Source organism: Cricetulus griseus, chromosome 4 (genome assembly GCF_003668045.3).
Source record: "Cricetulus griseus strain 17A/GY chromosome 4, alternate assembly CriGri-PICRH-1.0, whole genome shotgun sequence".
Taxonomy (NCBI): Eukaryota; Metazoa; Chordata; class Mammalia; order Rodentia; family Cricetidae; genus Cricetulus; species Cricetulus griseus.
The window spans coordinates 1,369,398-1,383,775 of record NC_048597.1 but is presented as its reverse complement, the minus strand read 5'-3'; the positions used below and the strand labels follow the sequence as shown (position 1 = coordinate 1,383,775).

The window sequence follows — 14,378 nt, the reverse complement described above, 5'->3', positions numbered from 1 at the left end:
TTCAGTGACATTCCATAGCACTAATTGGTGTCTACATGTTTGCTCATTGTCTTTTGGGACATGTGTGACTGTTTTATGCCAACACCGGAAAAACCAACTCCCTCCCTACAACCTTGGCTACTTCACAGGTTTGGGGAAAAATAGCAGGCTAGTCAGGGATATGGTAATTGTTAAGCATTTTGAGCTTTCTCTGTCTCTCTCATCTCATCCCCCTTGGTCCTTCCTTCCTTCCTAATTTCTTTCCTTCCCTCCATTTCCTCCTTTTTATAATCCCTGGTCCCGCTGTTCTGGTTTATATAGCACTCCTCCCGCTGCACAGCAGAACCGAGCAGATGTTGGGTGGCTTTCCTTCCACCTGCCATCTGTTCTGAGGGAACATCACTCAGAGCCCAGCTCTTCCTGCCCAAACACTGCCAGGCAGCCCCGTGCATATCTTTTTACATTTTCACATATTCAGATCAATCTAAGATGTAGACTGGGCAATATATCTCCTGAAGTCCTTAGCTACTTCTACACACCCTTCTTGGCTCCTCTGTTGTATAGTGGATGATGGAGAAAGTATACCAGGCTAGTCCAGTGACAGAAAGATGTGCATGAGAGGGGTTTCTGAAGGCATTTTCCAGCTCCTATATGAGACAGGGAAGAGTGGGAAATAACAAGAGATAATGATGACCAGGATGTCACTGGTCATCTGTTTGTGGAGAAAACATGTGTGTTGGGGTGGAAGGCTATGAGTGCCTGGCAGCAAGAGGCCATGTGGCAGACCACATGATACTAGCTGGCTTCCAAGTAGTCAACGGCAAAAATACTCAGGGAGAAGTACGGTAGATATGCAAGGCACAAGTTATACACCAATGTGTCAATAAAATTAGGGCCCAAATGACAGGGAGTGATAATGAAGATAAGAAATGAATTAACCAAGGGTTTTTGGAGATGGGGATCATGCTTGTATGCTTTTGATTGCATGGTTACTTCTGACTCCATGAGTCACTGCTAGTTGTCAAAAACCTACTTGAATTTATTGAGACAGCCTATCTCTTAGTTGCATATGCCAAGTTTCTTGGGAGGACAGGGGTTGAAATAGTGACCTGAACTCTCTCTCCCTCTGTCTCAATGTTGCTTTGGATCTTTTAAATCATGAAAGAGTTTTCCTGGCTGGCCTTTAGTTTTCAATCTACAGGATGGACATTACAATGCCAATTTTATTAAGTCCCCCAGGCATTTATGGAAGAGCATTCTACAGGTGTTTCAGGAGCATTGCAGTTTGGTCTTGTTTAGTGTCTGTGTTAATCTCTGAGGACACAGCTCTTCATCCTGGCTCTGCATATGTGTGAGTGAGTACACCAGTAGATTTGCATAATGTCATGGAGTGGTCCACCTAGGCCCTTGCCTACGGTCCAGCAAGGCTTTCTTAAAAGTCTGAGCATCTGTTTCTCAGAGAGAGAGAGAAAGAGAGAGAGTGTGGGGGAGTTGTCTGAAGCACTTGAGGAAAATAGAGTGTGCTTGGACTAATGTCTCAACCTCTATTGTGAAGTCACTTGTAACCTCTCAGCAAACACGAAGCCCATCTATGGACAGCAGATCTCATTTTGCTGTTCCACTCATCAAAAGTTTCTGTTTGAAGGTTTCCTACTGTCAGCCCCCTTCTCAGGCTGAAAAAGGATATCATAAAGCAGCTATTTTTTTTGCAAGGACTATAAACCTGCATTTAGGTTTTTTACAAGATCCCAGCCATAACTTTTAATCGATGGCATGTTCATGTGGAAGATTTTTAAAGCTGAGGAGCGATAAATATCCCCCACCCCCAAGACAGTCTTACATGCTTGAGACCTGAGAATACTTCAAGAACAAACAAGGGCAGGCCAGAGCACCCTGGCAATCCAGGCAAGGTTCCAGGGATAGACAGCCTGACATCCACGGTGCCTGCTCTTGACTGACCATTGTTGTGTCCAGTTCACCGGCTGCCCTTGGTTCACCTCCATCTCATCTCAGTGCTTCTTTGTTCTCTACCCTCTGGCACAGAAACTCTCTTTTACTTGGTTCTGCTCTGACAACTGTAGGGAAAGGGAAAGAGAAGGAAAGGAGAGAGAGAGAGAGGAGGAAGGAAGGACTGAAGGAAAAAAGGATCCCTGTGTGTGTAGTGCTGGCTTGTGTTCTAAAGGTGCACCTTTGTGTGGAGGCCAGAAAACACTCTTGGGTATTGCTCCTCAGGCTCCATCCTTCTGTCCATCTTTTTCTTTTGAGGTCAGGTCTTCCATGACCTGGGGCTTGACCAGAAGGCTGTCTAGCTTTCACCGAGCCCCAGGGATCTGCCTGTATCTACCTTCTTGGTGCTGGGATTACAAGCAGGTGTCACTAAATAACTAAGTAGGATCTGGGGGACAAATTCAGATCCCCATGCTTATGAGATAGGGACTTAACTGAACATCCCTCAGTCCTGATACCTTGTTTTCTTAAGCACAGTTTATTGACTTTGCCATGAGCATCCCCCCCAGAAGGGTCACCCTCTCTGCATTCTCCCCCTCTCTGGGGCAGTTTGCACTCTAGTGTGGAGGCATGTTTATTTTTCCTTTCTTCTCAAGCTTAAGTGCTAGTGTGCTCTGAGCCTGACTGAGCTTAGTAGAGTTCAAGTTGCTTTTTGGTTTTAGAAATGGAGAGAGATTTTGGTTGTTTACAGAGGAGAAACTAGTCAGTAGAATTAAGAAAATGGAAACCACTGCTCGAAGTCCACCCCAAGTCTGTACCTTGTGAACCGTGAGTACACATTCTCTTTGAAATGGCCATCTGGTGATGGTCAGTTTGGAAATCTTCATTCATTTTGAAGCATGTTTCAAGTGAGGACTACTTCTTTGTTTTAAGGGGAGAAGGGTGTTTTTCTGGAGAAGCAGTCAAATTGCTGCCACACAGACATGCTCACTGATCACTATGTTTATCTTATTTGAGGTATAATTCTTGGCAATGCCCCCTAAACCCTGGTATCAACACAGGCTTCCAGTCCCTCAAAAATCCTCTTCTACATAACAGAGCTTTTACTAATATTGGAGGAGAGTACTAGTTCCGGGAATCAAATTTTTATTAGGTTGGGGCTGCTGGGATTCTAGGTCCAGCTGGTGACTCTCTCTCTAACCTTACAGTTCAAAGGATCTAGGAGTTGGGGGAAACCAGGGCATCATTAAAAGCAAGATGAAGCTTCTGAAGCCCTGGATAAGGGTATAGATTTTTTAAAAAATCTAGTACTTGGAGACAATTTAGAAGGTCGCTGTGCTCTAAATTTAGCAAGTCCTCAGGAAGGGAGAATATAGGTTGGCTTAGCTGCTTGAGTCCCATTTTCTTTCATTTTATTTTTGCATAAAAGAATATTACCTCGTACTCCCCTAACTAGGTTGCTCTTCTACACAGTGCGATGTGCCATCCATGGAAACATTTTAGTTATGTCCAACTTTGGACAACACCACTGAATAAGAGGAACAAGCTGAACTTGAATAACCTTAAGTGCATCCACAAGGCACTCCTATTTTTTTTCCTAATTCACATTTGCTTGCCCCATTTTCAATCCTGCTAAGCAGATGTTCAAGCAGCACTGATGTGTTCCTAGAAATGCTGGCCTTATTTTGGACAAGAAAAGCATGGCAGGAAACAGTTCACTCCATGGAATCTGTAAGCCCATGGGGACTGATTTGAATGCAGGCGCAGGATCTCTCTTATGTGGGGCAGCCTTTAATTGAATGCCATCACTAGCTGATTCTGAGGGGTTGATAGACACTCATGACCTCAAACTCTGTGGCTACAACTGAGTTGGAAGTGTTTTATGCAGCTAATGGACATTCCAAGGGGGTAGGTAGCTTGTAGGTCTCTCTGGGGACTGGCCCAGCTTTCCAGGATTCTCTCTGTGGGCCCATCGCTTATTCTAACCTTTTAAGGCAGCACTTTTTGGGGTTAGAGAGAGATGAATATGTCTCCTACTGTAACCCTTGACTTCTAGAGGATCACTGTCTATAGTCAGAGGGTCTTAAGGATTTTTTTGATAGGAGGATCTTGTCAAACTCTTGTGATCAAAAGTAATGGGGAGGAAGAAATGCTGTTATATTTTTAAAACATTGTATTACCCCTGGGAAACAACCAACAGTGGTTTGTTAAACTGAATCCATCTCAACATGTCTGAGATCTTTATATCTGGCATTAGGAGTGGTGGGGTCTGGCCTAGGTGCCACATTCTTTGCATTTATTCCCCTGTCCTGTCAGACTCTTTGTTCTAGAAGACTGTATCAGGTACCTATAAAGTACAAGAGTCTTGGTACCCTGGTACTGGAACGAGCTACTTCTGTTGGATTCTTTGCTCCTTAGGATCTCATAGGGATATGGCCTGTCTCTCCTCATCTCCAAACAAAGGAAACAAAACCACTTCAGGGACTGAGAGCCTGTGCCCTCAGATGTCGTAGACTTCTCCCCTTATAAGCCCAACTGTAGTGGCATCTTGCCTTGCCAGTGAACTTGCAGTAGTGACCACACCCTTTGGGTGTGGTTTCAGGCACAGATGTGATCAATTAAGATAGAGGAGGACATGGCATGTGCTCTCTTGGGTGGTGGAGAGCATTGAAAGAGCAGAGACTGCATTTTCTGGAGCAAGAAGACCTCGGCGTTATTTACTCTTATCTTTGTAAGTCCTTCCCTAATAAGCACCCATTTATCTTGGGTCTGGTGAACTCATTTAAAACCCCTGCCTCCAAGTTCACTGGCAAGGCAAGATGCCACTACACCCAACTGCAGAGCACCAGAGTCTAGATGGGAAGACACTAGCAATAAAATGTTAAACCCAGAATATTCTATAGATACAGCCTTTGCAAAGCAACAACTAAAAGCTAAGAACTGAGTGTAAGGAGGACAATAACACCATGGGTCTTCTATCAGTCTGATCTTCTAGCAATAAAACAGTAGCTGGAGGAGTAGGGAGAGGTTTGTTAGAGTGCTACAGCCCCACCCAGATAGTTCATCCATCTGCTACCACACACAAGTGAATCAACACAGGTCATCAATAAGACACTTTCATGGTTGGTATGAAGAGTCCCAGGCAATTCACGGCATTCTATATGGAACTTGTTTGACACGGAAGGAGGACTACTACTGGATACCTCAAAGACGATGTCCCCAAAGTCCAGGCCATGGGGATTTATGGTGGAAGAGCATTATCAAAATGTCCAATTGATACTTTAGTGACAAACTAAGTGAAATGTAGCATGATCCTCTCAACACATTGGGTATTATTCTGTCTTTGTGGTAGGCTCTTAGCTTCCTACTCTCCTCATTTGGGACTCATCCCTACCTCCTTCACACTGAACCAGGATTTGTCCAAAGGCCCGTCCTGGCATGCTTTTGACCTGTTACTTGCTGAGAAGGGCACATCTCAGTACTTAGAGTCTAGGGAGCCGAGCATTACCATTATCTGCGAGAAGCAGTTAGCAAAGTGCTTGTGTCATCTACAAAATCAAAGTGCAACTGGTTTAGGAAGTAGGTTTTGATGAGATTGACAGATGACTCATCTGAATTTCTGGGGCCTGGGATAGTGCATGGAAAGATGGTTAAAATGTGCAGATGGGCGGAAGGAGACTTCGAGTTGGTAAAGTAAGAGAGGGAACATGCCAGGGGATTTCTGGAGAGAGGAGATAGCCCAGACAGCATCAATGTCCAGCTGTGCTAATTAGGCAGCTACAGATGAGATCAAGGTCTCCTAAGTATGGAATCAAGGCCTGGAGGTGCCATGGATGTGTTTGGGGGGCTGTTTCAGGGCTTGGTCCTTGAATGTAACCCTAAAGACTACATAGGTGACATTGCTCCACACCATCTTGATACTGAAATACAAATACCAAGTGGGTGCCCTTGATCAAACCATGGCTTGGTTTAAGACCTGGTAAGTAGGAGGTATGGAATGCTTCCTTCCTAGAGTTCCTTGTTTGACATTCCTTGCACTCACACTTCAGAGTAAGGACCATTGGCCAGAAAGTGTGGAAAGCCTCGTCACTGAGAACCACACTGGGTCAGATGCTGGAGAAATGGAATTTATTCACCAGGCATCTCTAGCCTGTGTCCCTCGTTTTCTGCTGCATTTTCCTTACAGATAAATACACCCATTCCCGAATTAGAGTTTTCTGTCTCACTACACTCTACCTATGCCACCAGCCCCTTTATCTCTGCTTCCAGGCAACATCATTTTCATTTCCAGAGCAAATCTCAAAGCTCCTTTTTTTTCTTTCTTTATTTTGCTACAGCCATAATTGGTGGCTTTACCAGAACCACTGAAAATCAAACAGAGCAGGCTTGAAAATCCCATGAGAAATTAATTTCCTTTGTCTGCCAATATGTAGGGTTTAGGGGGCTTGTAAGGGCATTGCTTGCACTTCATTTCTGAGTGTGTGTGATTGAACACTTTGGAGCACTAGGGGGAGAAAAAAACCAAAGTCTTGCAGAGGCACCAAATGACAGCTGGCAGAGCAGGCTCCTAGGGGAAACATGTCTTTCCCCTAGAGAGTAGCCTCTGGCTGACCTCTCTTCAGGGGGCACAGAGGGGACACAGGTTCTGGGCCTACCTCTCAGCCTCTTCAGCCTCTGTTCCCGTCGTCTCCTCCGCACAACCAGCAGAAGCACAAAGAGCAGGAGCATACCCAACAGGATGCAGGAGATGGTCACCAGGATCTTGAGCCCTTCATTGGTGGTCAGCCCTTCTTCGCTTTGGACAACTGACTTAATGAGTGGAGGGATTGTACCTGAAAGCAGGGCCACGATGTTAGATGACTATTAATGGCGACAGCATGGTGGAGTTTTTAGGGATGACAGGTTACAGAAAAAACCGCGCGGTGTGATCCAAGGGTGTCTGTGTGATGAGAAATGAGAGGAACTTGTCCGTAAGTTTCTGCGGGTTGACTAGCTGGAGCAAACTTCTAACTCACTTTCTCTGCTCTAGCACATCTTTGTAAAGGACCACATTCATGTTGCACAGCACTCAAGAATGCCACCACCTGTCAGTAGGATGCCTGGGCTCCGGCTCACAAAAGCCACATTAATTCACCTGAAATCCAATGCCCACTTGGCTGTCACTCACACAGTGCTTTTGCTAAAGGCTGTTTGAGAAGCCACATATGAAAGGAAGAACAATAGATTTGTCAACTGGATGGAAGACCCCCTAAGGGGAGGATGTAAGGTACTCCAGACTAAAGAAAGGTATACCTTTTATCTTTTGATTTTTCTCTTCGTTTCAATCCTAGTTTCACAGCTGCTTTTTAAAATTCCCAGTTTAGGGTAGAAGAGCAAAGGGCAGCTTTTCAAAGTGGGTCCATCTGGGTCTCCGGAAAGGGAGTTGCTGACAGGGCATTGTTACACTGCTCTAAAAAATTCAGATTTTTTAGAACCGAAAGAAGAAATAGGCATGTAGTGAACTCTGGGCTGTCTTGAGATGCCTTCTGCCCTCAGGCTAAACATGAGTGCAGAGATCTAAACAGACATCTGTGTTTTATGGGGCCACCCTCCATTACATAAGATGTTCCATTCTCACTGTCTCTTCCATGTAAACCAGAAAGCCAGGGCTTTGGGAAAAATAATGCAAAAATAATGCCATTTCCCCAAGAGCAAAAAATGATCTTATCTTGCATTTAGCAATTGGAGCAGTAAAAATGCAACCATTGGCCCTCTCTGACTCCAGCAGAGACTAGAGTTCTTCCAATTTCACAGCAACTCTGGCAGCAGACTCAACCTTGCAAATAACCGGACACCAAGAAAGAGACACAGAAGAGGCCCCTGTGAGGCTGGTCTGTGCACAGGATACCACAAGAACAAGCAGAGAGTTTTGGTGAAGGAAATCAAGGAGACCCAGATAAAGAGGTGGGGAAGTTGGGGATCTGACTGATGTAAATACCAGGTTAATTTCAGTTTCCAGTTTGTTTTCCCTAAAATGAAAACAGTGTCTTCAGGCACATGTGGCAAGAGAGGTCCTAAAGGTACACAGCCAGGGTATCAGTTCAGAGACACCAGCTACCGTCTTTTTCAAGACAATATAAAAATCGGTACTCTCATTTCTTTGTGCCACGAGAGATCATTTCAGAAAACAAAATGCACCTCACCTGCACTTTTCTAATATGATCTTGAGTGGAGTGGGAACATTATGTGTGTCACAGTAGCCGAACATTTAAAGTCTGAAGACTATTTGGGACAGAACTTCTAGTGACATCATCAGATGTGAGCATGCCATCCATTTCAGCCAGCTCTCTGGCATCTGCCTGTACAGGAGCAGAGTGTGGGCATCCAAAGTGACAAGAACACTAACTACACAACTGGGTATGTGCTTTCAGGGGGCTTGGGTGAAGCCTTAAGTGCTAAGCACACGATAAAAGCCATGGCCTTGGCCCTTTGTTTTGTAAGAACAGAGAATGAAGCCCTGTTGGGAGAAGAACCTTAGACATGAATGTTGCTCTGCCTATGCATGGCCCTTGGGACGAGGACTTCTCCAAATAAAGACACATAGAAAACAGGGGAGGTAATGTAAGAGGAACCTGGGCCTTTGAAAGGGAGGACAGCTGTCCAAAAGCCACAGTGGCTGTCCCAGAGTCTAGGGCTATAGCAGATCATTGGCTAGAGCCCTGACACCAGAATGGTTTCTCTCTGGGGTCCTTCCTGCAGCTGCAAGAGGGATTTGGTTCCATCTGAGCAGGGCTTTAGAAGCAATGATTGTAGGCACGAGGTAGACACAAGCAGGGCTAGCACAGTGTGCCAGAGAGGAAAGAACAACTCAGGGCCTATTAGGACCACAGTCCATCTGAGTAGTGGGATAGACAGAGGGATTAGAGGGGAGCTGGTCCCCAGCTCCAAACAGCCTGATGAATCACCACTGGTGGCCAGAATCCATCTCTGCTATCCCCCAGGTGAGGCTACAGAATCATCATAGACATGATGCAAGCAAGGCCTCGCAGAAGACCCATTAACTACCCCTTAGAGATGCTGCCTGGGCTCCACTGAGCAGGGTGCTGTTGAGGTATATCCGTAAGAGACCCCAATACTAAAAAATGGTCAGAATTTAAATCATTTGGTTTGGGGGCAACAAAAAGTCAAGAGCCCCCCTGGTTTTCAGAATGTGTGTGCATGTGTGTTTGCACAGGCCCACTGTGACCCCCATTCTCCAATTTCACTCAGTGCCCCTGCTTCTGCACAGACTAACCTGACTCCCTTTGCCATGGAAAACTGTTGTGCACATGCATTTTAAGGCTGTAATGAGAGCAAACAGAAACGTTGTGTGGATTGGGATGGGTGGGGGAGGGGGTGGGAGACAACAAAAGCAATGTTAGCTCACAGTCATTTGCAAAGCAACAGAACCATGAGGCAGAGTTCCTGAGGAGAGAAGCCTGCTCCTGCACTAAGACTCCCCAGGGAGTTCCCGTTGGTCCTACTCCCTTTTTACAAGTGGACACACCATGATGGCCACCTGTGCACAATGGACTAGGAGGCCCACGGAGAAGGGGCCGAATGGCCCAAACCCTAACGGGCTTTGGGGGCACTGCTCACTCCGTGATGATGACAAGTGTCTCATAGGAGAGTGATTACTACATGTGCACGTATCCCCGAGCCACAAACAGGAAAGCAAGCCGTGAATTCAGGAAGCCTGGCGCTTACTGCCGTCGTAGTTCAGGGTGGCGAAGTTGGCTTGCTTCTCCGCGCAGCCCGCGCTGCTGCACACTCGCATCTGCAGCTCGTACCACGTGGCTTCCTGCAGGTCGTACAGAATGTAGGACTTGGAGAGGGAGGTCCGCTGAGCCGTGGTCCAGACCGTGGTCCCAAAGGGTCTGTACTCCAGAGTGAAGGAGGTGATGGGACAGCCCCCGTCATTCCAGCCAATCAGATTCAGCCTCGCCCGGGTGGTGTTGATGCTGGCAAAGAGCTCCTGCTCCTTGGAGAACTGGGGCTCTGTGGGAGACACAGGCAGTGTTACTTGTGGGTAAATGGGTGACCACATTGTGTTCAGCTACTGTCTCTGTGTAGCCTAGCTCTGGCCAAGGCCAGAACGACACCAGTCATTCACACCATGAACAAAACCTTGGGACCAACAAGTTTTCCCAAGCATCAGGACCTGAGCCTGAGTGGAGGAGGCTGAACGGATACAAGCTATTTTTACACAGTGTGGGGTTCTCTGAAGAGCGGCTCTATCTTCTTAGGTGGAATCCTTCAGTGGTTCACATACTGCAGTGTGTGGGGAGCTGAATAATTTCCCTTCTCAGATAGACACTGAGTGGAGATTTGGGAGAAGACAGAGTGGGATTTGGGAAGTGTCAACAGCTCTCCTCTATAATCCAGATACTTAGTCTGGGGGTCTCTGACACAGTGATGTAACTCTGCACATCTCCTGAGTCCTTATCTTGTTATCCAAGACTTAGGTGCCAGATCCAAATGCTGTCTGTCTCTGGCTGGCCTTCTGGGCCTCCTCCCTGGGTAGGAGAGGGACTCCTCAGCTCTTTCTGCTCCTTGCTACACACATAGGGAGCCTTGTCCCCACAACCCTTCTTTTTTGCCATTTTGAGCTGCACCCTTGATCCCTGGGAGACACTTTCCCTGGGCTTCTCCTTGAGATAAAAACACGATTCACTCTGAAGCGTTCACCTATTAGCCTAGTCATTTCCAGCCTGAAAACCTATGAGAGCAGGTGCCTCATTCCTTGGCTGCCCAGCTCGGGCACTCTTGTCGAGACTCTTTGTGAGCTGCTAGTGAAAGAGTGAAACAGGGGACCAGAGCATTCTGGAAGGTTCTCTGGTCGCCTTTCATCACCGTCTCTCTGCTAGTCTCATTTCAGGAACGAGAAAATTCTAATACATAAAGCAACTCACAGCATTTGCTGAGTCATTCAGGATTCATGCTGGGAGACAAGAAATGGAGAAATGACAGGCAGGCAGGCATCTCACCTTTCCCCAGAGTTTTTGCTTCTATGATTTCGCTGATGCGCCCTGGTCCCACTCCGTTTTGGGCAGTAAGAGTGAACTTATACCAAGTCCCACACTTCAGGTTTTCCAAGCGGTAGGAACGCTCACTGGGGCTGATGGGAAAGCTGCCCCACTGCTCACTGTTGTCCTCAGAATATTGTAGGATGTAGCCTGTAGGAATCAAGAAATGTCCCATTGAGCATTCTCTGAAGAGGTAAGAGGACAAGTTCTCCAACTCTATGCTCTCAGAAGAGAATATTCCTAACTCTCCCTGATCCCAGGAAGTTTCCCCCACATAGGGAGAAGTGCTGGGGGTGAACCCATCAGTGAGTCACTTTGGCCACACAAGACACTGTTACTATGGTAACGCTTCCTTCCATGCCCATTGAACACCATGTTGGACAGTACTGGATGAGTACTAAGCTGTCAAATATCTGCCTCTCGGAGCATGTCTAAATCTTTGGGTACAGGCAAAAGGGGCTTTGTTGACAATGGGGACAGGAAAATAGGAGCCTTCACTATTACCTCCTTCCTACATATTGGTGGCATCTCTGGGGGAGGGGCAGTTGCAATCACAGTGGAAATTGGCTCCAAGCCTTGCAGCCCTCCCACCATTTCTATAGCAACCTGGCTTCTCCTCAGGGTGAATGGTTCATTTGACAAGTCGTTTTTCATCCCTCCCTATAACCATCTCTCCCCATGCCTCTCCCATTGGCCACTGCCCATATCAGACATTGCCCCAAGCGCTTGCTTACGTTGCCTCAAACAATGCCACAAATTGTGCTCTGATCCCACAGTGCCAGGGACAAAAGAACATTATAAGGCTGAGCAGGGAGGAAGATGCAAGCTACCCCAACAGTGGGCACTACATTGCCCACCCTTGCCCTGGTGTCCTCGAAACTATTATGTTGTTTATCACTGATATCTGCAGTTATGTTTCTGGGGTCAGATGTGTCTGCTCTGCTCTGCCCCTTGGCACTTAGACTCTCATAATCTGAGTTGTGCATGGTGCCAGGGCCTCTGGGGACTACTACCTTCTATCGCTCCCTGGGGAACTGCTCTTTTAACACAGAGCACTTCTCATCTGCCACACTGCAGAGGCTCCATGCCCACACCAGTACCATTCAGATTCCCCAAGTCACTCCCTGGGGTATCATTCTCCACTGCTTCTGTCTCCTGCTGTCATCAGTGTCTTCCATTCATCTTTCACCCTGAAGCCACAGAGCCCCTACTTCCTCTTTGCCCATTTTTGTGCTCCTGACCCGAGCTCCCCTAGATCAGCCAATCTCTGCAGCAGATCTGCTATCAGACCCCAGCCTCCACTCCAGCTCACTTGTATCCTGGGGACTGTGATTTTCTCTGGTTTCTTACCACCGAGGCCACTTCTTTACCTCAGCAATCTGGTTCTCTGATTTCTGTTCCCCAATGCTGTTGGATTCTGTGACATCAACACCCATTAGTACAGGTGCCCAAAAAGGGATGCCCTCCAATGTCAGTGGCTTTGAGCATCATAATTTTTCAGGGATGTCCTGAAGTTTCCTGGGCCAGTTGACTTGGAAATTATCAATCAAATTAGCTTCATTTCCAAGACCTTCTATGTTGCATCTACCCAGGTCTCTCTTAAACTATGATGCGCTCAAAATCCAAACTGTTTGGAATCTAGATCCCAGATCCCTTAAGCCCATTTATCTTCTCTAAGGATTCTCTCCCCCCCCCCTTTGTTAGGCCATTTGAAACACTTGAGCCTAGTTGCCTTGACTGGCATCCACACTTCACTCTTCACAAACTTTGGTACCCTGTGACTCTCTCCTCCCCCCAGCTGCCTAACATCACTTCTGATTGCCATAGTAATTTGACCACCACAATTTGTGCTGTATACCATCTGCAGCTGGGTCCCGGCGGCTTCTTGGCAGCAGTGATTTTATTCCTCTGCTAATGAGTCCCTGTGCCTCGCACATGGCAGCCGTTTCAAAGCTGTCCCACGCTCCTCAAACCCACAGGCACAGCCTCACCCCTAATCATCAGCTATTTTTACAGAGTAACCTCACCTTTTTTATTTCTGACAAAAATAAAAGGAAGAGTCCCCCTTCAGCCAGCACCCAACAACTGGCTCTAGAAGAAAGCCAAGTCCTGGCTGGTGACACTTGTGATTTCTGAGGAGGGTGACTATTCTCAGAAAGGCTGCAGTGCTGGGAACCAAGCTGAAGGAGATGGGATGCCATGCTCCCCAGGAGCTGGCTGGCTATCCCATGGCTCCACCCTGCAATGTCTGAGTCTTTCCATTTGTCTCTCCATCCTTGAGCCTAAGCTCCATCCTCTGTCATGACCTCCTCTATGACCTCTGTCATGATTCGCCCACCTCCTGCCTCTTTCTCTGGACAATGGACCTTTCCTTGTCCGTGGGTCACTGGAGTATGCCCCAGCTCCACTCATGACAGAATGAGGTTTCTCTTTGTTCATTGTCAGCCTCCCTCAGGTCCTGCTACAGTGCTCTAAATGCAAAGTCTTCTTGCACACAGGTTGTTTCCAACCTGAACACTCTGTGCCTTTAATTATTGTCCGAGGAGGACAGTAACTGGTGGGTTAAAGCGATGAGGTAAAGCTGACAAAATTAGCGGGAAATAAACTAACACCTAACGGATATTTGATCAGCATGTGCTATACTTATTACAACTCAGTGACTCTCTCACATGACCCTGGGCAGCTGGGAAGGAGAAAGGACCACAGGTTACTAAAATTGGAAATCAGCAAGACCAGCGTGGCTGTTAGTGAAGAAACCTACGTGGTCTTCATCATTTCCTTTTTCTTTTGTTTGTTAATTGTTCACTATTAACTACAGGACTGACATACACCAGATAGTTTCGAAGCTGAGACTCCTTGGATAAATGATCCAGTTTCAACAAACACCATAAAAACAAATACATGCTTCAGATGCATGCATAGATAATGGGGAAACCAATTTTCTGAAGTATTTGGGGGAGGATAAACTGTCACACAACAGTTATTTGATGAATATGTGTCACTCTTTGGTCAGTGGATGACTCCACACCTCCTTACCTCTGATGGAGCTACCCCCATTGTCTCCAGGGAGCCAGGAGAGGGTGATGGAGGAAGACGTCGTTTTGGATACAGTGAGCCGAGGCTGATCTGGTGGAACTAGAGAGGAAACAGTTTGTAGAAAACAAGAATTAGTTTTTCACATCTTCAATCCTCTGTAACAGTCATTTACCAAATCATTTGTAACAGCTATTGATTAAATATGTGTTTTAGGTTGCCAACATAGGCAATTCATTTCTGTCAAACTGTCTATTTCACTGATATCTCAGGCTAAAGAGACAGAATGTAGTGAATCCATTATTTAAGAAAAAGTCAACCACATTCCTATGTCAATTTACATCTAATTCATTTCCTCACCATCCCTTAAGATAC

General features: G+C 46.5%; 1 protein-coding gene across 1 annotated transcript in view; it reads right to left on the bottom strand.

Annotated features, from left to right (window-relative positions):
- Window positions 1-14,378, bottom strand: part of Dscam (DS cell adhesion molecule) — a 504,817-nt gene that overhangs the window by 41,908 nt on the left and 448,531 nt on the right. Inside the window, exons 24-27 of the mRNA XM_035443441.1 lie at window positions 14,007-14,105; window positions 10,932-11,120; window positions 9,652-9,942; window positions 6,582-6,758 (exon numbers count right to left, since the gene is read on the bottom strand). Of these exons, the coding sequence (XP_035299332.1) occupies window positions 6,582-6,758; window positions 9,652-9,942; window positions 10,932-11,120; window positions 14,007-14,105 (756 nt within the window). The remainder of the gene's footprint in view (window positions 1-6,581; window positions 6,759-9,651; window positions 9,943-10,931; window positions 11,121-14,006; window positions 14,106-14,378) is intronic.